This window comes from Phycodurus eques, chromosome 3 (assembly GCF_024500275.1).
Source record: "Phycodurus eques isolate BA_2022a chromosome 3, UOR_Pequ_1.1, whole genome shotgun sequence".
Classification (NCBI taxonomy): domain Eukaryota; kingdom Metazoa; phylum Chordata; class Actinopteri; order Syngnathiformes; family Syngnathidae; genus Phycodurus; species Phycodurus eques.
In genome coordinates, this window is record NC_084527.1 from 11,609,001 (window position 1) to 11,635,007 (window position 26,007).

Below are 26,007 nucleotides of genomic sequence, written 5' to 3' on the forward strand. Positions count from 1 at the left end.
AGACACCCCGTCTCCTCTCCTTTCCTTTCCACTCCGATCCTCTCCTCCTCCCTTTCTCTCTCTCTCTCCTCCCCACATGGAGCCTTGAAAAGTGAGACAAACCTCCAGAGCAGCTCACTCCCAGCGAGACATCCACCCAACATCTCATCACTACCATCAACGTCATCTCTCATTGGTTGGTAAGAACTTCTTTTCTTTGCACATGCAAAGCCTTAATTAGGTCTTTTCGACTCGGTCATGTTGAGAGGGTTAAAAGACTATGTTTGATAATTTGTGTGATTATTATTGCTTTGGTTAATACTTCAGATTTTGGGCTGATCATTATTCAATATTATTATGATGTATAGATGTCTTGTTGCTTTACATGATTCTGTCTATCATAAAGTGTAGTGCCAAATAATACAGATTAAGCAGAAATAAAGCGTATATATTTTAATATGGTATAATATTGAGACTTAATAGAGTATATAACAAATCTAAAGCATAATATTGACATACAATATAATACATAATAATGCGATAATGTTTATTGTATTGGTGTTCACCTTGCACCTTGTGTTTCATATTAAAAACATAAATGTGCTTTTCTTTTATCATCTTTTATATACATATGCATCATATGTTGTATTAATATGCTGCAAGTAGCAAGAGTTTTCCACATCAATGTCAAAATGTTGTACATTTTCTGTGTGTTTTTATTTTAAAAGCCAAAACATTTCTTCGTATTTTGGACAAAAAGAAAAAGTGACGAAAAGTGATTCTGAATGTATTATATTTCATATTTTATCATTAGATTTGTGTTAAACTCTAGAACATTAAGCCCATTGCTGCACATGACATGCCATAACGAAAAACGAAAGTTTTTGAAAAGTTTAGCTTGGTCTCATTTTTTTTTATATCGAACAGGGGTGAACATTGAACAGGGGTGTGTAGACCTTTTATATCCACTGTATCTAGCTACACTACAGTATCTAGCGATTTAGTTCTGCAGTTGTTAAAGGCCATCTTGAGTTTTTTTCAACCAAACTAAAAGTTGCTGCAGCCACATACTGAGTCAGTTTTTAGTATCTTCCATTCTTCACTATTCTCTCCCCTGTGAAAGCATACGTCATACTGATACTTTGCTGATACCGTGCACCATTGCACATTGAGCCAAAGTAGCGCCTTGTATGTGCATTCCAGGCGATGCCGTCACTTGAGTTAATGATGTCAGTGACTCACAAAGTCAGTGTTCACATTTAAGATCAAGTAAAAATGCCCATTTATATACTGCTATCAGGGCAACAAAAAACTTGGAATTCAGCGATTGTGTGCTCCTCTAGCGCTTTTATTAGAAGCCATTAATGCCTTCATCTGTCTCAGTGCAGTCCTGGAAGATGGGATGACTCAGGGCGAATCATTCCCTTTATGCTGACCTCTGGGGATTTTTTACCACCTCCTCTTGTTGCACATCTCCCCTTTCTCTCTCGGCTTCCATTGAGCTGTCTCATCACCTCATTTTCTCTCCCCTGACTTTCTGTCTGTGGACATTCACATTTTTGAACTGAGCCCTGCAGGGGGGAGGGAGGCCTGAAGGCAACAATGCAGGTTTATATTCTGTGGGACTTTTACTGAGCTGGCGCAGTGAAGCATGCACCGATGCCCTCCCCCTGAGTGATTGTGAAGAATGAATAATGCCTGCTAAGTAGCTTTCTGACATAGCATATTGTAGCACAGTGTAAAGGAACAATGGTCAAACTGAAGCTTCAGTGAGCCCGGCAGGGCAAACGGGTTCAAAAACATATTATGATCTGCTGGACAAAAGCAAGTGTAGAGAATAAGGCCAAAAATGCTCACCAATGCATAAAATACAGTAAAGATGTTTCCCATGCCAGTTCCTCTTGCTCTATAGATACTGTTTTGTCCCAGTGGCCCTTATTAATGCTCCCTTGTTGACTTGGGCCTTTTGGACAATGATTTTATATTCGATCAGAAAATCTCTGACATTGTCAAGTCCAGCTTCTTTTACCTTAAAAGAAGGCCCTTCTTTTCTTGCGTAACAACACTCAAAAACAGTCATCCATGCCTTCATTACATCACCAATGGATTCCTGTAATGCAATTTATTTTGGAGTCAGCCAGTCCTCCCTGAAACATCTCAGTTTGGCTCAAAATGCTGCTCCCTACCTCTTAACTGGTGCACATAAAAGGAAGCACATAACTCCAATTCTGACCCCCCCCCCTTCCAGTGGCTGCCTTTGTATTTTAGATTTCATTTTTAGATTAGTTTATTTCTTTTAAATATCTAAAGGGTCGCGCCCACCCTTACCTCACTGAGTTACCCCATTCCTACGATCCTATGAGGTCAGCTGACCAGCTGCTCCTGGAGGTACGTCAGTCTAGGCAGAAGCTCAGAGGTTTATCTGATGCTGGTCCCATGCTGTGGAATGACACCCATCTGCATATTAGAAAAGCCTGTCCATTTTTAAAACTCCTGTTTTAACCATTTTCATTCTTTGGCTTTCAACACAACATGAGACACTGAACTTGTTTTAGTGTTGTATTGTTTTTTAAAATTTTGTTTAACATTTTTATCTATGCAGCACTTTGTTCCACTTTGTTTGCTGTGATTGTTTTTAAAGTGGCGTATAACTAGAGTTGAGTTGAGTACTCGTCCTCACACTTGCACAGTGGGTACGGAAAGTATTCAGACCCCCTTAAATTTTTCACTCTTTTTTATATTGCAGCCATTTGCTAAAATCATTGAAGTTAATTTTCTTCCTCATTAATGTACACATAGCACCCCATATCGACAGAAGAAAAATGTTAATTTTTGAAATTTTTGCAGATATATTAAAAAAGAAAAACTGAAATATCACACAGCCATAAGTATTCAGACCCTTTGCTCAGTATTTAGTAGAAGCACCCTTTTGAGCTAATACAGCCACGAGTCTTTTTGGGAATGATGCAACAAGATTTTCACACCTGGATTTGGGAATCCTCTGCCATTCCTCCTTTCAGATCCTCTCCAGTTCTGTCAGGTTGGATGGTGAACGGTGGTGGACAGTTTCAGTTCTCTCCAGAGATACTCAATTGGGTTTAAGTCAGGTCTCTGGCTGGACCATTCAAAAACAGTCACGGAGTGGTTCTGAAGCCACTCTTTTGGTATTTTAGCTGTGTGCTTAGGGTCATTGTCTTTTTTTAAGGTGAACCTTCGGCCCAGTCTGAGGTCCTGAGCACTCTTGAGGAGGTTTTCGTCCAGGATATCCCTGCACTTGGCCGCATTCATCTTTTCTTCGATTGCAACCAGTCTCCATGTCTCTGCAGCTGAAAAACACACCCACAGTAAGATGCTGCCACCACCATGCTTCACTGTTGGGACAGTATTGGACAGGTGATGAGCAGTGCCTGGTTTTCTCCACACATGCCACTTAGAATTAAGGCCAACAATTTCTATCTTGGTCTCATCAGACCAGAGAATCTTATTTCTCACCATCTTGGAGTCCTTCAGGTGTTTTTTTTTTTTTTTAGCAAACTCCATGCGGATTTCCATGTGTCTTGCACTGAGGAGAGGCTTCCGTCAGGCCACTCTGCCATAAAGCCCTGACTGGTGGAGGGCTGCAGTGATGGTTGACTTTCTAGAACTTACTCCCATCTCCTGACTGCATCACAGGAGCTCAGCCACAGTGATCTTTGGGTTCTTCTTTACCTCTCTCACCAAGGCTCTTGGCTCTTCTCCCCCAATTGCTCAGTTTGGCCGGATGGCCAGCTCTAGGAAGGGTTCTGATCGTCCCAAACGTCTTCCATTTCAGGATTATGGAGGCCACTGTGCTCTTAGGAACCTTAAGTGCAGCAGAATTTTTTTTGTATCCTTGGCCAGATCTGTGCCTTGCCACAATTCAGTCTCTGAGCTCTTGTAGTATATTTCAATTGTACTGAAGTCAGACTTCCTTTGAGAGGGCCAAATGTTTGTAGATCTGTATTCACGGCATCCATCTCTTCTTTGTAATTCTACATCAAAGGACTTCCTTCAAGGTGGATTTTTTCGCCTGTGGTTCCGAGTCGGAGGTCACCTGGGAGAACTCCGACTCGGAACCACAGGCAAAAAAAATCCACCTCACTCTTCAGGCAGTTCCTTTGACCTCATGATTCTCATTTGCTCTGACATGCACTGTGAGCTGTAAGGTCTTATATAGACAGGGGTGTGGCTTTCCTATTCAGGCCCAATCAGCATAATCAAACACAGCTGGACTCCAATGAAGGTGTAGAACCATTTTAAGGATGATCAGAAGAAATGGACACGACCCGAGTTAAATAGAATAGTGTCACAACAAAGGGGCCGAATACTTATGGATGTGTGATATTTCAGTTTTTCTTTTTTAACAAATCACCAAAAATTTCAACAATTACGTTTTTTTTCCTTCTGTCAATATGGGGTGCTGTGTGTACATTAATGAGGGAAAAAAAATACTTAAATGATTTTAACAAATGGCTGCAACATAACAAAGAGTGAAAAATTTAAGGGTGTCTGAAAACTTTCCGTACCCACTGTATATACAACCTTGGACACTTCAGTGTGCTGGAGCAATACTAGAATTTGACTTTTCGCACGGAAATGCAAGTATGTTCCGTGTACGTTCTCACCGTTTTAGGCTTCCACATTTTGTTCTCATTACTGGAAGACAAGAATGTCTCATCTCCATCTCTTAAAAGCAGTACAGGTGATCTCAAATGCAAGTAGGCTATGAACAGGCACTCGCCTAGTTGGTGCTCAGGCTGTAAATACAATACACTGCAAAATGCAAGTCAAATTATGCTTTTCGTTTATACAGCTGTGCGTGTCTTTGTCTTATCCGCTGCATGTGTTTGCCCTACAAACATGGTGATGTTGTGACTCAGTGTCTGGCTTCTGATCCTCCGAAAATGTTTTCACTTGTTCCACTCATGTTTGACCTACTAAAGAAACCACAATATCCACAAGCCCCATTAACAATGGAACCTACTACAAGTTTCGCAAAGTAAGAACAGACTTGATTTGTGCAAGGACAGCATTAGCATCTACAGTACTTTGCGTGCTCCTATTCCTACAGAGCAGACAGTAAAATGGGCGACACACAAAACAAATTGGGCCAAGTTGGACTTTTTCTTTCCTCTTACGATCGAAAGACCCGATTCTCGAATATCGCTATAAGATTTTGCCGTGTGATTATTCTGTTGTGTGGGTGGTGTTAAGAGTTATTTTTCCTCCCCGATCTATTGGGTTTGACAATTGTAAATGTGTTTTTTTTTTTTTTTTTTTTGGTCCTGTTCGGCTGTCAGGTCAAGCAGAATGGAAGATCTGTATCCCTTTTAATCTGGAACAGTTGTATTGTGTCACAGTGGAGTTTTTAAGATTCCTCTGTGTTTTCTTAGTATTATAATTGAAGTTTATTGACAATCACAGTCGAACAGAACAAAGTTTCTAGAGGAGACAGAGATACGAAGACAAAAGACATAGCACTAATTGTAAACAGGATAAGAAAAGTAAATCATTACATTATCTACAACAACGAAACATTAAATATGAGTGTTGCATGGGGCTGTAGTGCTACACCCTGTGAGGGAAGGACAGGACAAGCGAGAACAGGACAAGGACAGGAGAAGAAGCATGCAGGACAAGGGTGGTGAACCCGGCTGTACAACTGAAGTGTGGTGGGATTGACTATCCATCCATCCATTTTCTGAGCCGCTTCTCCTCACTAGGGTCGCGGGCGTGCTGGAGCCTATCCCAGCTAGTCATCGGGCAGGAGGCGGGGTACACCCTGAACTGGTTGCCAGCCAATCGCAGGGCACATACAAACAAACAACATTCGCACTCACATTCACACCTACGGGCAATTTAGAGTCTCCAATTAATGCATGTTTCTGGGATGTGGGAGGCTATGTAAATTATAAAAGTCTATAGGATGAGAGAATGAGTGAGGGGATACACAAGCAATTTTCATATTCATGAGTTATTTGTCGCAGTAAGTGAGTGGCCCCACACTCAGTGAAAGAGTCCCAGGGGTGTGTGCCTGCGGACACATGCAAGTGAATTGACACTGTTTTACATGCACAAAGACTGACAGAAGTGTCCTGTAATTGCTGTGCCCGCACCGCGGAGGCTGAGGACCCCACCCAATCAATCGTAAATGTTAAACCTGTTCAATATTTTCGATCGCAAATCCTTATATGTGTGGTCAACACCAAAGTGTAGTTACAGATGTGCAACTGGTTGTGTTGAGTGTTTGTATGTGTCTCTCAAGTTATTCACCATCATAAAAATGACAGGGAGAAGAACATACTATAAGAGCAGTCAGCACTCTCCTTTCCATTTTAACAAATGGTTAGTATATTAAAAATCGGTATGTGTGCATCCTGCTCAAAACAGCTGCAATGGCTTTCAGTAGAGTGAAGACTCCCCTAAAGCTGTACTATTAATATAAGTTTAAAAAACAACATATTTTGTCTTAAACAACGTATTTGTGTTTGTTTGTCTTTATTTCTACTACCCGGTTCATAGAGTGTGATCTAATTAGGACCGAAATGGGCAATAATATGGCCTTCAAAACAATATTTCCTGCCTTTAAGCTTCAGAAGTAATTTACTTGCACGTTAATGAGCTGAGCCCAAGCAGGGCCTCATGCCTATGAGATATCACAAACTCCAAACAGGGCGTGTGGTACATATGTTCATGTCTGATGCGGGGGTGTTTGTACATTGTATGGCTTGATATGTATTTCACAGCCAAGTTTCGAGCAGGAAGCACATGTTTTCAACTGACTGGGCTGATGAGAGTGGGAGACAGCTAAACTGCACAGCTGCGTGACAGGAAAACAAAAAGGAAACTATAGCCTGTTGTTGTGTCAGTTTGTGAGGTTCAGTTTAGTGGGTTAAATCACTCGGAATTTCCAATTTGATCTGTTCAACACAACTAACTCAATCGTGGCCCATCCTCTAAATGGTGAGTGTGTGATTGCTTTAATAGACAAGGTAGCAGATTTTATTGGGCTTGTAATTGTTTGTTTTTATTCTTTGTGTGTCCGTGCGTGTGTGTGTGTGTGAACTTGGTGATACGAAAACACAGCTTTTCTTTCTACGCACCCAGTCAAGCAGAGAAGGTGAGCTGGCAGACAGCAGGGAATGCAAACTATCCCAAGATTAGAGGATCAGACATGTATGCTTGGTTACTACACAAACTTGGGGGGTGGGGGTCATTGTTTTGTTCCATTAGAAGATGCAATGGCAATGCCTTCCAATGTATTGCTTCTGTACCCTTGAACTTTACGCTATTGCTTTCTCGCATGCCTCTAATATGTGGCTCGTAGAAAGGTGCAAACTATAACATTCTGTCTCCAAGGACAATTTAGAAACCTTAAGAGGACCATTGTGTATCTGGACTGCAGGAACTATTGACTAAATGTAGTCCCGCGCTGAGTCACTCATTGCGTAGTGGTTCACTCGCCTGACTTCCGTGGTATCAATTCAGTTCCCTTCTGGTGACATGGAAGTTTGAATGGCTGTCTCTCTCTGTCTGTGCCCTGCTGGCCACCAATCCAGGCTGTACCCTGCCTCTCACCCAATGTCAGCTGGGATAGGGTAAAACTCACCCATAACCAAAGACGATAAGTACAGTAGTGCCTTCAGATACGAGTTTAATCTGTTCTTGCCTCCCCAAAAAACAACTACATTTTTGTAATGTGTTTTTATTTAGGAAAATTGCACCCTATAATGTTGCACCTGATACAAACTTAGGATAAAAACTCATTGCGGCTGCTTGTATCCGGGATCTTGTTCTTTCGGTCACGACCCACATCTCGTGACCATAGGTGAGGGTAGGAACGTAGATCGACCGGTAAATTGAGAGCTTCGCCTTTCGGCTTAGCTCCTCCTTTACCACAACGGACCGATACAAAGTCCGCATCACTGCAGACGCTGCACCGATCCGCCTGTCGATCTCCCGTTCCATTCTTCCCTCACTCGTGAACAAGACCCCAAGATACTTGAACTCCTCCACTTGGGGCAGGATCTCATCCCCAACCCGGAGAGGGCACGCCACCCTTTTCCGACTGAGGACCATGGTCTCAGATTTGGAGTTGCTGAATCTCATCCCAGCCGCTTCACACTCGGCTGCGAACTGCTCCAGTGAGAGTTGGAGATCACGGCTTGATGAAGCCAACAGAACCACATGGGCTGCGCCTTGAAATTCTGTCCATAAACGTTATGAACAGAATCTGTGACAAAGGGCAGCCTTGGCGGAGTTCAACCGGGAACGAGTCCGACTTATTGCCAGATACGCGGACCAAACTCTGACTCCGGTCGTACAGGGACCAAACACTCCCGAAGCACCCTCCACAGGACTCCCCGAGGGACACGGTCGAACGCCTTTAGGTTTTCTCAATGAATATCAGGGTTGTTTATCGAGAGTAAGGCTTTGTGACAAGCTACTTTTCTTCATTTTGTTTCCTAAATTTCAACAAGCAGCGCCACCTGCCCTTGCGTGACTCATGTTTACACACACTGTATTTGAGATTCCCCAGCTGCTCTCCTCTGCACAGTAACATGTGACACGTTTACACACACTAAAAGGGTGGAACACAAGAGGACATCTACACATCGAATATCTTTTCCTTGAGCAATAAAAAGCCAAATAAGCATTGATGTTTTCTTCTGGCAGGCTTCCTCTTCTGCTTTCCTCTTATTTCCTCTGTGGTCCTCTTGTTGTTATAGTCAATATGGAATTTTGCAGAAATGTTTGGCCGTTGGCTCGCAATTTTGGTCTCTGCTTAATATAAACAAGAGGTTTTCCGTGGAATCTCTCTCAGGCTTCTATGAATTAGGACAAAATCTATTGTACAGTGGATATAAAAACTCTACACCCATGTCGATGCCAGGTTTTGTAATCTAAAAAAAATGTGAGCACGATAAATTATTTCAAAACATTTTCCACAATTAATGTGATGTGTAACCTGTACACATGAACTTTCTTTTTTTCTCACTTGAGTTGTACAGGGCCTGGACGGTGGGTGGCTGGTTAGCACATCTGCCTCACAGTTCTGGGGACCGGGATTTGAATGTGTGGAGTTTGCATGTTCTCCCCGTGCCTGGGTGGGTTTTCTCCGGGCACTCCGGTTTTCTCCCGCATCCCAAAAACATGCGTGGTAGGTTGATTGAAGACTCGAAATTGCCCGTAGGTGTGAATAGGCTCCAGCAGCCCGCGACCCTAGTGAGGATAAGCGTTAATGAAAATGGATGGATGGATGGAGTTGTACAGGTTATAAGTCACATTAATAGTTGAAAAAGTTTTGAAATTATTTATCTTCCTCTCATTTTTATACCACAAAAAAAATTAAACGGGTGTGTAGACTTTTTATATCCGCTGTATGTGAATGAAATTAAGTTTAGCAAATGTGAGCATGAAGTCAATAATTAATTCCAAATTAAGTCCAAACACATCATCCAACTGTCCTGAACTTAGTGTTATGACTTCCAACGTGAGTCAATGAGTCGAGTCCCACCCTTTCCTTCCAGCAACCTCCGTAGAACACAGGCGTGCGTAGGTATGCAGAAAGGAAGCAGCAAAGAAAATACAGCATTCTAGCTACAATTGTGCAATTATTTTTCCTGCAATTGCTGACTCATTATTGTCGCTACGCCATTGGTTCAACAAGGACACTCAAGGTCTATTAGTCAGCTTCTTGATTAATTTGGTTGTATTCTATATTTATATTTAGTGTCCAAGTGTGTGAGGGCATTTAATTACTTGGTATGGTAGCAGTGTCAAAAAAGGAACATTTATGACAAAACCTGCAACTTTCTCTAATAAGATAACCAACCTCTTAGTATTGCTAAAGTGAAACAGGAAAAGCTATTTTTGTTGTTTTTGATATACACACTATTCTCCAAACAAGTATTGGGGCCACATGGAGGAAAAAAATAGAGAATGACAAAGAATAAATTTAAATTACTGGAAGATAGTCGAGAATTTTTTCATTCACTTGTCTTTTCTTTTTCTTTTCTTATTTTTTGTCCTAGTAATATGATGACTTCACTTACATTCATTTTACTACAATATTTTTAACAGCATTTTTCTTTTTTCCTTCTGTGTCGTTGTAATACTTGAATTTTGACATTCACTTCTCTTGTGTTTATAGTAGTGTTATGATTTTAGTCGCATTCCCTTTATTGAGCCCACCATTTTTCTTTTTTATTGTGGACCTTATACTCTTAAATTAATAAAAATCATGGAACTATGACTCCTAATTACAAGAACAAAGTCAAGAGTTTAGAAATTCACTTGTTAAAAAATGTAATTTTTGCAATAAAACTCCTATTTGCTTTCTTTTTACTCTTTTTGTCCCTCCAGCCATATGACGTTGGGCCCCATGGACTGGCTGCCAGCCGCACTTATGGACGAGTTAGAGTCCTCATTTAACCTAACAGGCATGTTTTTGGACTGTGGGAGGATGCCAGAGTACCCACACATGTATGGGGAGAACTTGCAAACTTGCACAGCAGGGCCAAAGCCTAGAATCAAACTCTAAAGCAGACATGCTAACTACTAGTCTACTACATTTTTTCCCAAACATCCATCCATCCATCCATTTTCTGAGCCGCTTCTCCTCACTAGGGTCGCGGGCGTGCTGGAGCCCATCCTAGCTGTCATCGGGCAGGAGGCGGGGTACACCCTGAACTGGTTGCCAGCCAATCGCAGGGCACATAGGAACAAACAACCATTCGCACTCACAGTCATGCCTACGGGTAATCTAGAGTCTCCAATTCATGCATGTTTTTGGGATGTGGGAGGAAACCGGAGTGCACGGAGAAAACCCACACAGGCGGGGCTGGGGATTGAACCCCGGTCCTCAGAACTGTGAGGCTGACGCTCTAACCAGTCGACCACCGTGCCGCCTTTCCCAAACATTTTCTTTTTTATTTTCAGCTATGCCCAAATTTCAACGGTTGTTTTTACACATCCATATGTATTTCTTATCTGCTTAATGTAATTCCATTTTGTGCTTACAGAGAACTGAAGCGTGCCAAAGACGTCCCAAGACCATGACCAGAATACTAATATTGGTCCTGTGTGCGCTCTACTGCTGCCGAGCAGACAATGTAAATAGCACATTTCCTTTTTGTACAGGAAACAGGAAGTGTTCTAAATATAAATTTTATGTTACTAGTTGAACGTGTGAAGCGTCAGTCAAAAGCAAGATGTTATGAAAGGTAAATTTCAAACAAGGGAGATGGAATGCCGGCCGTAATTTACTGTTCAACAAGAAAGTTGTTTAAAAAATAGACGTGGTGGAAATTCAGACATAGCTAATATGGTTATTGAAGGACTGGCTACTTAAATGACTTTTGTGTTGCTCGGGGATTAATAGCACGGCTGTGCTCTTTTGACGTGGAAATGAATAGCGTGCGCTAGAGCTGATGTTAGCCAGCAGGCTAGCTAAGACAGTAGCAGTCCTAGTTTGAATGGCGCCCTGTGCAAGAGCCCCCTTATCCCCCTTTTTCTGAATAATACAAACTTACTCTTATGTTGGTGTAATGTCAATACATTTAGATCGCAAAAAGTAGAACTCATCGTAACTTGCAATAACAATTTGAAAGACCTCTTTGTTGCTGGTTAGCTTGTGTTTTCAATAAACCACTTGGCAAAGCAAGAACACACACATGTGGCCATGACACTTTCAGTCACATCCTACCAACAATGGACTAACCTTAGCTTCTCCCCAAAATACAGAGCTCTCTGAACAATTATGATGTCATGTTCCCTTGAAATCGACCTCTCACTTTAACGTGACTCCTTCAGACCCCTTACGAGGTCTCCACAAGGAGGCCCAAATTCCTCATACAAACGGTAGCCTTATATCATCATGTCAGTAGAAAGCCATTTCACGCAGCCCTGTACGGGCCGCACATATTGCTCATACCAGAAACCGGCACGGCTCAAAGACAACACGACCAAACATTTTCTATATATCTGTGAGAAAATGTCTCCCACAAACCCATGATGGAGGTTTGATTCCCAGTCTTTCCTTTTAGAAGTGGCTACTCTGCCACTATGAAGTCTTGCGATCTTCTCTTTGCTACTATTTACCACATTCACTCGATTTATCCTTAATTAAAATTTTGTAGAAGGGAGAAAAAAAAAACACCTAAACTATTTGGATGTATATCTATCTGATGGCGCAACCCCAAACACAGCTAGTTTTTGTTATTGTTTCATTTCAAGTCAGTGATAATCCCTCACGTTCTGCCACCCAGAAGTACCCTGGCGCCTGTTTTCAAATGTTATGAAAAGGTCTATAGTATCAAAGATTGTCGATCTGAAGTGTAGTAGATGTTGTACTTAATTTGTCTGACTTGTTGAATTGTCTTTACTTTCACAGAAAATGTTTGATTAGCTCAGCAAATTGTATAGAATCTAAAGTGTGGCTAGTAGCTAAATGTCATTCCTGACTTTGAAACCTACGCTAACCACCTTTACCCATGAACAAAAACCAACATTTGTGTGCCTTTGCAGGTGGAGCTGCTCCGGTCCAAGAGAGGAACTCGTTTTTACCGAGGTGAGCCTGAGCGGAAGACATCCAGGCGGGCACTTTTCATTGTTCATGTCCAGAAGCCTTCACCTTCCTTTGACACCTCCCGTGAGCCCAGCCATTCTTTTTCCTTTTGCCTTTCCTCATAATAACAACATCACCCCAACCTCAGATTCTTTTGTTCCTGTCTGTTTGTCCATGTAACAATTATGACTTGTAATCTTCCAGTCCGATTGGTTCATTGTTCGTGTGTATGTGTCTTCTCAGTACGTTGTGCGGATAGTACGACATCAGCCGTGCATAGTTATGGGGACACTTGGCTGCGATGGAGGGGACAGCGTGTGGAGTATTGCCGTTGTGCTTTAAGAGGACGAGAACTTTGTCACATAGTGCCCGTCATCAGTGAGTGTGATATACTATCATCATCAGTCTGTTTTCACATCACTACTCTCCAACAAGTACAATCATCTTGTGTTCACTGTCACAAATCAGCATGGAAATCATTTGATATTGACCATGTAGTTCTTCTGGCTTCACAGCGTCATACAGGTTAAATGCAATGTTAAACTTACATTTTTCACACTTTGGTAGCCAAATGTGTCTGACCTTGGTGGACATGTAGTGTAGGTTGACAGTTCAACCACTTATTTGATTAGTTTTAGTGATGATTAACCTTCATCGTGGTTGCGAGGACAAACATCAGTTTTCAATAAACCACATCATGTAACATTTCAAATTAAAGGTCTTGATCAAGGATTTTCCAATGTTAAGTTACTTTGTCAGTATAGCCTCATATGATGACGCAGTGACCCAAAAACATTCGCTTTTGCTTTAAAATGTTACTCATAAATATAAACAAAAACATTTGATATTCACCATCTGTTACATTAATCTAAATGACTAAAAACTATCTCCAAAATCAGTATGCATGTAATAAGAGTGTTTAACCTTAAAGATCACTTCGAGTAAGGTGAAAAATCAACATCCAACAAACCATCCAACCATTTTCTACACCGCTTATCCTCACTAGGGTCGTGGGCGTGCTGGAGCCTGTCCCAGCTATCTTCGGGCGATAGGCGGGGTACACCCTGAACTGGTCGCCAGTCAGTCGCAGAAACACACACATAGAAACAAACAACCATTCACACTCACATTCACATTCATACCTACGGACAATTTGGAGTCTTCAATTAACCGGAGTACCCGAGAAAACCCACGCAGGCACGGGGAGAACATGCAAACTCCACACATGTGAGGCCGGATTTGAACCCAGGTCCTCAGAATTGTGAGGTGAATGTGCTAACCAGTCGTTCACCGTGCCGCCCCAACAAACCATATTAAGTCAATAATCGCTTTTCAATAAACTACATCATGTAATATCTTAAACTAATTATTTTTCTAATATACCGTCACAAAATGATTGACGTGACCAAAAAACATTTGTTTTTTTTGGTTTTTTTTGCTTGAAATGTTACCAAGAACCACTATTTAAACTCTCAAATCAACACAAAAACATTTGATATCCACAATATATGCCCCACAAATGTAAATGACTAAAAACAGTCTCCAAACTCGGTGGGTATGTAGTTGGTTGGTCCATAAGTGGGGTGAAAGACTACTACCAGTACAGTCAAAAATCAATATTCAACAAAAGACATCAAATCATATCTCATATTAAAGCCCTTGATCAGGACTTTTCAGATCTTAAATCCTTTTGTCAATGCATTATACCATCAGCAGCTTCAATACCAAGGTAAAAGGTTTGGACAGCGTAGCTGATTAGCTTTTGTTTGTGAAGTTTGCTATTAACACAGCAATGTATGTCTTAACACAGAAATGGTATAATCACTGACTTTGGCAAAATAACCAACCGATGACCTTTCCTGTCTGTTTGCTAACCCTTTCTGGACTGCTCTGCTCACTAGCTATAACAAACTCTAACAATCTTTTTTTTTTTACTTTATAATTTGGTCTGCTTTGCCCGTACCCACTGGCAGTTTTCCGTAGGTGTAGTTTAGTCTGACATTGCTTGGCCCTGGTGCTTTTTCACCCCCCCCCCATTGACAAATTCGGTGACTTATGGTCGCCGTTCCCTCAGACAATTTCTAACCACATTGCACCCGGCCAACTTGTGAGCTCAGGCTGCAGCCTTTGAGCCGTGGCTGGTATAATCCTCAATTTAGACCTCTTGTAATAATAAATGGAGAACCTGACTGGCAATTGTATGAAACCGTTTTTCCGGCATGTCAATAAAGTGAAGATGGACTTAGGGTAATATTATTGTAAGCCACTGTAACATTATGCGCAGTTTGAACATTAACACTGTGCTTAATTATAGGGAAAAACTAAATTAAAATAATTATTCAATTGAAATTTATTTCACAGAAATGTAATAAAAAATGTACCTAAATAAATGTTTGTAAACAAAAATTTCTAAAAGGTGAAATACAAATGTACTGTACTTAAAAGTTAAATACAACCAAACTGTACTTAAGAAATGTACTGTTAATAGATGGAAAAAAGTTAAAACCACATAACCTATTACCTAACATATAACATTTTGGACAGTTCTAACATTTAATTAAGTGATTATTTCGTGCCACTAGAGTAATCCACATACCACCAATGTTACTCATATTACTCTTTGAGAATCACTGCTGTAGGTCAACATATGCTAAACAGTTAAACATTTAAAGAAAAAAAGTAAAAATGTATTTGTGACAAAGCAAAAATGTACATTTTGTACATATAGAATGTATTTCAATGATTTATTTCTTTAAATAAAGAAATTGTGTGTTATCTTCTTACATTCAACTTGTACATTTTAAATAAAAACTAGTGGGATATCGTCTAACATTATTTCTTTCAGTTTTAAATTGTTATTAAGCTTAAAAATAATTTATAAGAGAGACATAATTTAACATTCTACTTTTTTGCATTTTATTTAACTTTTTTAAAAATAGATGGCTATCTTTCAATATTTTACTATTTTGTAAACATTTTATACAAGCCATGTTTTCAATTTATTATTACAATAGACGGGCCAATAAATAATGTTCAGCAAACCGCAAGTGGCCCCCGGTTCAGAATTTGGTCACCCATGCTGTATTCGGAAGTGACCCAAACAAATCAATGTCGGTATGTTCACCAAGTCACTTTGTGTTTGTTTGTAGCATCACTCCTTTGTCTGTCCATTTACATTCGCTTGATATGCAAAACAAAATATGATAGTGGTCCAGACTCAAAAACCTCATGGCTGCTGATCATATCTAATGATATAATCTGATGACTTTATGTGGTGATATATATAGTACATCTAACCTGCATTGGTTTTCTGTCTCTTCCAGACTGCTACACATCTAGATGCTACAATGGCGGGACGTGCAAGGAGGCCGTGTACTCCTCGGACTACATTTGTCAGTGCCGCCCGGGCTTCAGTGGCTCCCAGTGTGAGATCAGTAAGTATGCGGAGAGGGCCCCCCTCACAAGCCCTGTTCTAGTTCATCTGGCCAACAGGGGTCACCACTCACCACATTACCTAGAATAAGACATACATAAATGGAATAAAAATAAACATATTGAAATATACGCATATCTATTTTTAGATGAGTAGGATAAATATTTTATTGTTATATAAGTTGTTTCCTTCGTCTGTGTAAAAATCATGCAAATATGTGTGCAAAAAGAGTGCAAAGTGCAAAGAGTGCAAAAATCATTACCCGTAAATTCTCATTAAAAGTTATACATGCACAGTAGTTCCTCTTCAACGCAAGAGATAGGAGCATGTTGGGCTACATTTACATACCAGCATACCTGTCATGTCGTCAACATCACATCCATCTGTCATAACGAGAAGCTGATTGACACGTTGAGCCACGGGAGTTGGACATGCAAAATGGAGGAAGAGAAATAATTAGTAAAGTCATTTAACACTTTTTGAGAATAGAATGGATTAGGAGAGGCTCCACGTGAAAGAACGCTGACCTGATTAGCCGAACTTCACAATTAATCAGCAGTTCATTAAATAGAGACATTCCCTGGAGAAAAGTCCACCATCCGCCACTATGTTTGTGCCATGGAGTGCAATCATGCCGGAATAAAAAAGGGCCTTCCCCAAAACTGTGTCCACAAAGTTGAAAGTATACAATTGTCCAAAATCGCTTATGATGAAGGACTAGGATTAAGTCGTCCAGCCTTGGCCCTGATGAATTGCTCAAAATGTGTATCTCAAGACATTTGGATTTAATATTGTAGAACGAAAAGGCCATAAACAACGCAAAGAGCTCTGATGTATGAATGTTTTTATTTCTGAGGAATTCTTTCTGAGACAGTTAAGACACCGCACCCTCTCAGTGGAATAATTACGCATACATCAGCAGTGGTAGACAGCCAGTGATGGCCTTAAGGCCAGACTGAATAAATTGGATTGTTTTTATTGTTGTTTTACTGCTTATAAGTTCAGTTGTTTAATTGTTTAAAGCCAATAAGGAAAATAGAAGAACAGATCTTTAATGTCTCTTGAATGTACAGTGGTGCCTTGAGATAGGAGTTTAATTTGCTCCGTGACCACGCTTGTAACGCAAAAAACACTTCATATCTCATATCTTCTTTCCCCAATGAATGTTTCAGCCCCACCAGCCCTCTTTATAGTGGGTTTTTTAATAAGAAAAAATAGCATTCCATAATATTGAGCTTATAGTAACATACGCTAAGGACTTAATTAAACAGAATGTGAAGGATTAAACAGTTTGTGCCAATTTCTTTGCTTTAATTCAACGGACATTGTGCTGCTCCTTTTGTGTGTGCACCTTGGCCACCTGGTGGCAGTATGATTCAGACATACCCATATACATGGAGATGGTCACAAGTTCCTACTCTGTAAGCCACAGTAATATTAGTTATTTTTCATAGATAATAAGGAATATATATCTCTATTGTTATATTATCTGTGTGTGTTGCTCCACCAACTGTTCAAATAACAGTTGCTGAAAGGACATTGAGAGACTAATGCTATTTATTAGCCCATCTATGTTGTTTTGCATTGTTTGTTAGCATTAAGCTAAATGGACTTTCCGAAGGCAAAGCTATGTGGTTGTTTTAAATACACAACATATAATTCTCTTTGTTTTATGTTTAGTGTGACAGTAAACTTCAAGTAGGAGTGGCATTAAAAAGTATTACATTAAAATTGTTTTTTTTTTTTTGAAGAATTGTTTACTATCTGCCAAACTGTTGCTTGTTGTGATGTGAATTAATTTCACTGCCACCATATAGTTCTCGTATCTAAAATTTTAGCTCTGAATTCAAAGCAAAAAATTGTTCGAATGATGGCTCATATCTTGAAAAACATCGGGTCACTCGTATGTCAAGGCACCGCTCTAGTTTTACACTCTGTTTTCACTTGAAACACAACAAACAAGTTCCCTCTGATTTGCAATAAGGAAGTAATGTCAGCGCAATAACATTCAAATGATGTGAAGAAGGGTTCTGCAACGGGAAATAGGCTTCATCTGCTCAGAATAAATGAATTACAGAAGCCGTTAGAGAGATTAGTGCCAAGAATAATCAAGGATATTTGTGTATCTAATCAGTGAGCAATTTGTTTCCAGACACCAAAGAGAAGTGCGTTGTAGGGAGTGGGGACGCCTATCGCGGCATGTGGAGTATCAGCAAGTCGGGAGCAGGGTGCATTAACTGGAACGCCACCTCCCTCAGGGGAAAGAAGTTCACCGCCAGGAAAGTGGACGCCAGCACCCTTGGACTGGGCAACCACAACTTCTGCAGGTTTGTGAGCAGAAGCAAGAAAACACACATTTCATTTAAATTATTATGATGTATTATAATATAACTTTAATGACTTTAGTTTCTTGGTTAATTAGTAAAATTATGCAAAAGCTACTAAATGAATACTCCTCGACGCTTTATGAAAAGATACGGCTTGGGTTGAGGAAGAACACGTTACGGTCCATTTTTGTATGGGTGCAAATTAAGGTGATACCGGATTATTCTTTTTTTAATCACTTTTGCAAGATTTTGTTCAGCATTTAAAAGGATTCTCAGTGAATAATGTTCATTACTGAATACTGTAATGATGTGGTAATATGTGAAATACCTTAATGTTTTTGTAAAACTCATATAGTATATTAAAAGGATTTTTTAAACACAATATAAATAATATTAAAAAAATGTAAAAACACTTTTCACAACACCAATTCCTCTCTAACTTCCATATTAAAATTGCTTCTTTTGTAATGCAATATTGTATTGTATTTTTAATTTAGATGATAAATTTGGTTTGAGTTTACTGTAATTCATAATCATCAAAATTATTACAATTATCTCAGGAACCCTGACCATGACAGTGCTCCTTGGTGTTACACCTACAAAGGCACACAAATCATCTGGGAGTTCTGTTCCTTGCCCAAGTGTACGGAAGGTAAAGATCTCACATCAAGCACTATACAGAACATCAGACATTGTAATCCCTTAATGGATGTTATTTAACCCATGTGTACTTTTCTGTTTGATTTGCATCAGATAAATACGAAGAATGCATGAGAGGGATCGGTCTGATTTATAGGGGCACGGAGTCCGTCACTAAAAGTGGCGCCCGCTGTCTCCCGTGGGACTCTCCAGCCATCATGCGCAAGTACAACAATGCGTGGAGGTCTGACGCCCTCGAAGTGGGGCTGGGCAGCCACAGCTACTGCAGGTTTGAAGGCCGGGATGTGCTCAACGTAATTCGATCATATAAAACAACTCGGGTCCTAACTGCATCTGCGTTCATCGAACAGAAATCCTGATGGTGATGCAGGTCCGTGGTGTCACACCTACAAGAACACGCAGCTGACCTGGGAGCTCTGTGATGTACCTAAATGCAGTGAGTTTTTTTACATACTTTTTCATTGAACTGTATTTTTTTTCAACAGTCTGCAAGCACTTCCATACAAAATGTGAATTATAGCAGATTATATATTCAAGAAAAACCACAGCAACATACTGTTCATAACTTGACCGTAACTATTAATGAGTACAAAGTGTTAACATCATACCTACTGTAAGAATTAACTTACAGTACAGTATATAGTGGGAAAATAGTTTTGTGTGAGAAATGTAATCGTAACATATAGAAAATGAAGAAACTTTGCTTCACACATAATGCTATTAAAATTTATTTGACAATAATAATAAACATGATATATATCATCTCAATAAATTACATTATTGCAGAATATTTTTTAGTCATTCAGTCAAGTATTTGATAATTTTATCATTTTTATCATTTTGCTGATTATTGCTTACAGTTAAAAGAAATCCAAAATTAATCACCTCAAGAAATTAGGCCTGGTAGACATATAATGATAATCAGGCTGTTTTTAATCCCGATTTTGCCCCTTGCGGACCAGGGGTTACAAACACTAGACTATTTATAAGATTACCTTTACGTCTGAGGTGTTAAGAGGGAATTTGTCCAAATAAAAGGGTCTGAATTGGGTCGGGGGCGACAATCTTAAATATTACATGTGTTCAATATTTACAACCAAAAATCTTGATATGTGTGTGTGGGGGTTAGAGCGTCTGCCTCACAGTTCTGAGGACCGGGGTTCAATCCCCGGCCCCGCCTGTGTGGAGTTTGCATGTTCTCCCCGTGCCTGCGTGGGTTTTCTCCGGGCACTCCGGTTTCCTCCCAAATCCCAAAAAACATGCATGGTAGGTTAATTGAAGTCTCTAAATTGCCCGTATGTGTGAATGTGAGTGCGAATGCTTGTTTGTTTGTATGTGCCCTGCAATTGGCACCACACAATTGGCACCACACACAGTATGACCAAGACTGTTAAATGCCTGATTTATTCTTTTTTTTATCTTCATATGTGGGGTCTGTCACAGATCTTTTAAGATTTGAAAAATCCTTATGTGTACTAAGCCTTACTTAACTAACTTATTTTTATATAGAGCACAACCATAGCTGAAACAAAGTGCTGGACATAAATAACAATTTAACATAAGTCATACAGACAAAAGAACACAACATAATTTAAAAACAATAACAGTAACAAAAAATACATGTCATTTAACAGGGTAGTCTCGTGCTGTGTCGTAAGCAAAAGCGGGTTTTAAACATCCATCCATCAATTGTCTGTACCTTTTATCCTCACTAGGGTCACGGGCGCGCTGGAGCCTATCCCAGCTATCTTTGGGCGAGAGGCAGGGTACACCCTGAAATGGTCGCCAGCCAATCGCAGGGCATATATAAACAAATGACCATTCACACTCACATTCACACCTACGGGCAATTCAGTCTTCAATCAACCTACCATGCATGTTTTTGGGATGCGGAAGGAAACACGAGTAACCGGAGAAAACTGCTTTATGTCTCAAAAGTGTTCTCTGTCAATTGACTGTCTGTTGTTGTACTAGAGCGGCTCCAAATACCGGAGACAAATTCCTTGTGTGTTTTTTGGAAATACTTGGCAAATAAAGATGATTCGGACATGCAAGGCCGGGATTTGAACCCTGGTCCTCAGAACTGTGAGGCAGATGTGCTAAGCAGTCCTCCGCCGTTTATAGATTAAAAAAAACCATAAAAATGATTTCTCACTCCATTGTTCCCCTCTTGTTCAGCGAGACGTCCATCCACTATCACCCCACTGGGCCCTCGAGGTCCCACAACCAACGACAACAACAGAGGTATGACATCGTGATGACCTCATTAATATCCAGTCAAGGTTGATTGCTGGTTGAAGCATCATCTTACAATGCGTACGACCATTCCTCAGGGACATGCGGCCAACGTTTGGACAACACCCTGAAACAGCCTACCTTCCGCATGTTCGGAGGCCGAGAGAGCGACATCACCGAGCAGCCCTGGCAGGCCGCCATTAACGTTTACCAGGCTCGTCTGCGCAAACATTTCCACCGCTGTGGAGGGATTCTCATTGATTCCTGTTGGGTCCTGTCTGCTGCACACTGCTTCGAGGCCACGTAAGAATCACCACGGTTGCACATCTCGCAACACTAGGGATGCACCAATGACACTTTGTTTTCTTTGTATGAGTACAAGTACTTATATTTGAGTACTCGCCAATACAGGTTGCCAAAACTTGTTGCCATTATGTCTTGTGATAGTAATGAAAATGTTTTATTTTAATCAAATATTGTTCAAAAACACAAAACCTTTCTTGAACATGGCACGTTTCATTCAAATATAGCACTTTTTAAAGTAACAGCCTGTCATTGCTGACATTTTAACATCCAACTGCATGCTTTTCTAACAGTCTCACATTTCACTTACATGTAGCCTGTAACACAAGGTATTTCAGTTATGTAGCATCTCAGTCTTAACACCAGGGTGCACTATGTAAAAAGGGTAGATACAATAAATAAGAAACAAAGAAGAAATAAGAGACAAAGAAGAACATGGCAACAGTCTAGTGGACATACACATGGGTTGCCATGTTACCTCTGTGTGTTTTCTACAAAATACGGAGAGAAAAAGAAATACAATACTACTTCATGAGAATACCACAAGTTGGAAAATAAAACTGCTAATAATAAAACACGGCTGACATGGCTCCTTCCTGGAAGGTATATATGTCAGGCTAGTGAAAAGGCATCGGTATCGTAGTATCAGAGCATTTTGATGAGTACAGTCCTACAATATCGCTTCTGGCATTGGTATCGGTGCATCCTTACCCAACACACACTCTGCAATTAAACATGTCATGGCATGCAGCACACATGAAGGTTACGCCTGTTCTCACTTCTCAGGGACAAACCGTCAAAGTTGGAGGTCATCCTGGGCAGGACCTTCCGCAAACAGAATTCCAGCAGTGAGCAGATTTTCAAAGTGGAAAAGTACTGGCTCCATGAGAAATTTGACAATGAGACTTTTGACAATGACATAGGTGTGTACAACTGACATGTTCATTTACCCTATCGTATTAAATTGAAGTTATATTTTTTTGTACATCCTTCACTCATCTTTCCCCTTTGTGCATGTTTATATTTAGTTATGTATGTGTATATATGTATGGCACTTTTTCCCAACACATTATATGCATCATCTGATAGGATCCCATTTTGTTTTAGACCGCACATATATTTACCGTAAACAGGTATAGTATATAGTATAACTATATATTTGTATCAGTATCATGAATAAATATCCTTTGTGTAAATGGGTTCGTTTCACATGTTACTGTCAGATGTCATCGTTAAGGGGAAAGAATTTGGAGTTTATTTATTTTAAGGCATTCATTTTTCTATAATCAATTTAGCATCTTTTACAACTATTTGAGGAAATAGATAATGTTAAAAACTGGGGCAACCAATTCTCTAAATCAAAAGGGTCGACGTGGGTCTGTGTTGTCAAATAACGACTCCGGTGCCTAGTCAGATTTTGGATTTAATATCCTCGATATATTAACTAACATAACAATACAAAAAAAAAAAGTAAGGTATTGCAAAAACTCGCAGGTAACAGTCTTGAGAAACGAGTGTTAGAGCAGGATCGGCACCTGAAGAAGACTGAAGATGTTTACATCGCTCTCTTTGAAAAGTGAACATTTTGTTTAAAGTGGTAAATTATATAATGTTAAATACATTAAATACAACTTTATTTGCAAAGTAAGAAAGGGAAGCGTGTATCACGTTTAACTATGATGTGTATGTATTTTTTTATGTCCATAATGTGCATCCTCCCTCAGACTGGAGCACCACATTGACTTGTCTTACATCCAATATCTTCTACAGCTCTGTTGAAGCTGAAGTCGGACATTGGCATTTGTGCCGTGAAGTCTCCTGAGGTTCTTCCTGCGTGTCTTCCTGAAACTGGCCTGGTGCTGCCTGACTGGACCGAATGTGAGATCTCAGGCTACGGGAAAGACTCTGAGTGTACGCAAGCCGACCTCTGACATTCACATGACTGTGGTCCAGTCCTCACATTGGAGGTAATGATCAACTTGGCTTTTCTCCTCCACAGTTTCTGCCCATTACTCTGAGCGTGTCAAGAGAGGTTTTGTTCGCCTGTGGCCCAGAGAGCGTTGTGTCCCTGATGTGCTGTCTGGACGCACGGTCACTGCTAACATGCTGTGTGCGGGCGATACCAGAGGCCTGGATGATGCCTGCAAGGTGAGACCCCTTACAAATCAACAGTACATCACACCTAGCACACATCAAGTACACAAGCAAAGTCTGTCAGCTATAGTTTAACCATACCTGTATGTTTATTAAGAGTAGTGTAGAACTGTACTGCACATAAGTTAAATAAAAATTGTATTGAAATAAATTTGTGTCCAACTAAAGAAGTTCAAGTTTAACATAATTCAAATTGTGAGTAAATTGAGAAGAGATGATCATTATTTCAATATACAGGTGTGCCTTGAGATAGAAGTAACCCAGGTTTTTTGAGAAAAACTTTATTTATTGAGCACCTATAAAACACGTTTACAAAGTGCTTAGACAGACTGAATAGAATTCAATACATGAAAACAAAGTAGGATAGCAACGTCACAACGCGGAGAGATGCCCCAGGCAATGCAAGAACCCAACAAACCCAAGTGTGCATCAGATATTATAACAATACTCACAAGCAAATATTCTTTATCCTCTGTGAAAAAGGACCAATATCCACACAACTTACTGAATAACAGTAGTTGTGAAACTCTTCATTTGTGTCTTTGACTGTATTATACTGGCCCCTGGTAACCAAGTCATGCACATCAGAAGCAGCTTCAATAAAATAATCATGAGGCATAAACTGTTTAATTCTTTACATTCTAATCAATTATGTTGTATAGATCCACCCTGTATACTTCATTAAATATTTGCAGATTTATGAGGTCCCTGTTTTTTTTTTAATTATTTGCCAAATGTACTTTAGTCCAGTTTTTCTCATCACTATTTTCTTGATAACACCCTTCTAGGGAGACTCCGGCGGTCCTCTCGTCTGCCGCACCAACGACAAAATGACCCTTATGGGCGTCATCAGCTGGGGTGACGGCTGTGGACAGAGGGATAAACCTGGCGTGTACACACGCGTCACCCATTACATCAACTGGATTCAAAGTAAAATGACGGCCAACCCGGTCTGAGCACTAAGACGAAAAAGACCGGACTATGTGCATTGTATCTTAAACCAAATGGTGAGTGTTTGAAACTTGTTTAGAAGGTACAAGGGACCAAGAGGAACTTCCGTCTGGAGCTCTTAACACTCACAGTAGCTCCATGTTCTTCACTTCCTGTGCTTGAGGAGCCCAACGCATCCGCTCACTAGTCATGTTTGTTTTTTTACATGTACGGATGTGTTCAGTCATTTTTGTCACTTCACCACAATGGAGCAATGTGAAGTTACAGTGGTGGAGGTCAGTGGTCAGCAGCACTCGCGATGCAAAAGGCTCAACACAGACAGACAGTTTGTGCGTCACATACAATTCATAAAATCTGCTGGTTCAGATTCTGCTCCATTTTTCCATATTTGAGGATTCACAACTTGGATACATGGGTAGAGCCAAGCATGTACATCACCATGTAAGGAATAATGTCTGTATTATTACACCCCCCCCCTGCCCCCCCCCCCCCCCCACACACACACATTTTCATTAATTCCTTATCCCCATACAAATAATTTGTATTCTTCACAAAGCTGTGTTTTTCAAACGTTTGTACTAATTTAATATTTGTGTATTTTATAGAAACTTGCATGTGTTGTAAATAATTTATTGTCTTATAATCATATCTGGTAAAATATAATAAATATTTGGAGTTTAGCTCTTTCTGCTTTGTATTTTCATTTTTGGTGAGTTTTTTTGTGAGTTTTTTGTTATACATTTTGAAATTTAAGACTTCCATCCACAGTACTATATGATATTTTCTACTACTGCTATATATGAGGAAAATGTCTCAAATGTTGGATTTTTCTTGGTCGTACTGTATGCTGAATTTTTAAATCACACAAACACAAATACATTTATTAACAAGCATCTCCTTAGTGACAAATAGAGCAGCAGTATAATCCATTATAAACAATCTCTTTCATACAAGGTGGATATAAAAGGTCGACACACCCGTTTAATACCAGGTTTTGTAATATAAAAAACTGAGCGCAAGATAAATAATTTCAAAACAATTTCCCATCAATAATGTGACCTATAGTCTGCCCAACCCAAATTAAAAATGTGAAATCTTTTAGAAAGGTGAATTGAACATAAATGAGATAATGTGGTTTCATCCTGTTAGAGGAAAAGCCCACTCGAACATTTGAACTTCATTGCGGTTATGTGCAAGCACATTATCTCAGTTGTATTTTTACTGATCCCCTCTGGAAGATTGTTTTCAAAATCGAGTTGTATAGGTTATAGGTCACAACCATAGCGGAAAAGGTTTTGAAATGATTTATCTTGGTCTTATTTATATCACAAAAACCTGGCATTTAAAGCTATAATCCACAACTATTTTTGTTTAAAAAA

At 39.9% G+C, this 26,007-nt stretch overlaps 1 protein-coding gene across 5 annotated transcripts; it reads left to right on the forward strand.

Annotated features, from left to right (window-relative positions):
- plat (plasminogen activator, tissue) lies at positions 1 to 25,308 on the forward strand. Of its 5 annotated transcripts, none has more exons than XM_061673421.1 (15): positions 1 to 179; positions 11,022 to 11,111; positions 12,526 to 12,649; positions 12,809 to 12,943; positions 15,889 to 15,999; positions 18,151 to 18,325; positions 18,886 to 18,977; positions 19,079 to 19,253; positions 19,336 to 19,421; positions 21,164 to 21,229; positions 21,319 to 21,523; positions 22,310 to 22,446; positions 23,294 to 23,434; positions 23,523 to 23,671; positions 24,466 to 25,308. In XM_061673421.1, the coding sequence occupies exons 2-15, from the start codon at positions 11,055 to 11,057 to the stop codon at positions 24,631 to 24,633; spliced, it is 1,821 nt and encodes a 606-aa protein (XP_061529405.1). In that variant the 5' UTR covers positions 1 to 179; positions 11,022 to 11,054; the 3' UTR covers positions 24,634 to 25,308. The 5 variants fall into 5 exon arrangements, with proteins under 5 accessions (XP_061529405.1, XP_061529404.1, XP_061529403.1 ...); XM_061673420.1 differs by having other exon boundaries at positions 1 to 175; XM_061673419.1 differs by lacking the exon at positions 1 to 179 and adding an exon at positions 6,766 to 6,960.
- Positions 25,309 to 26,007: the final 699 nt, after the last annotated feature.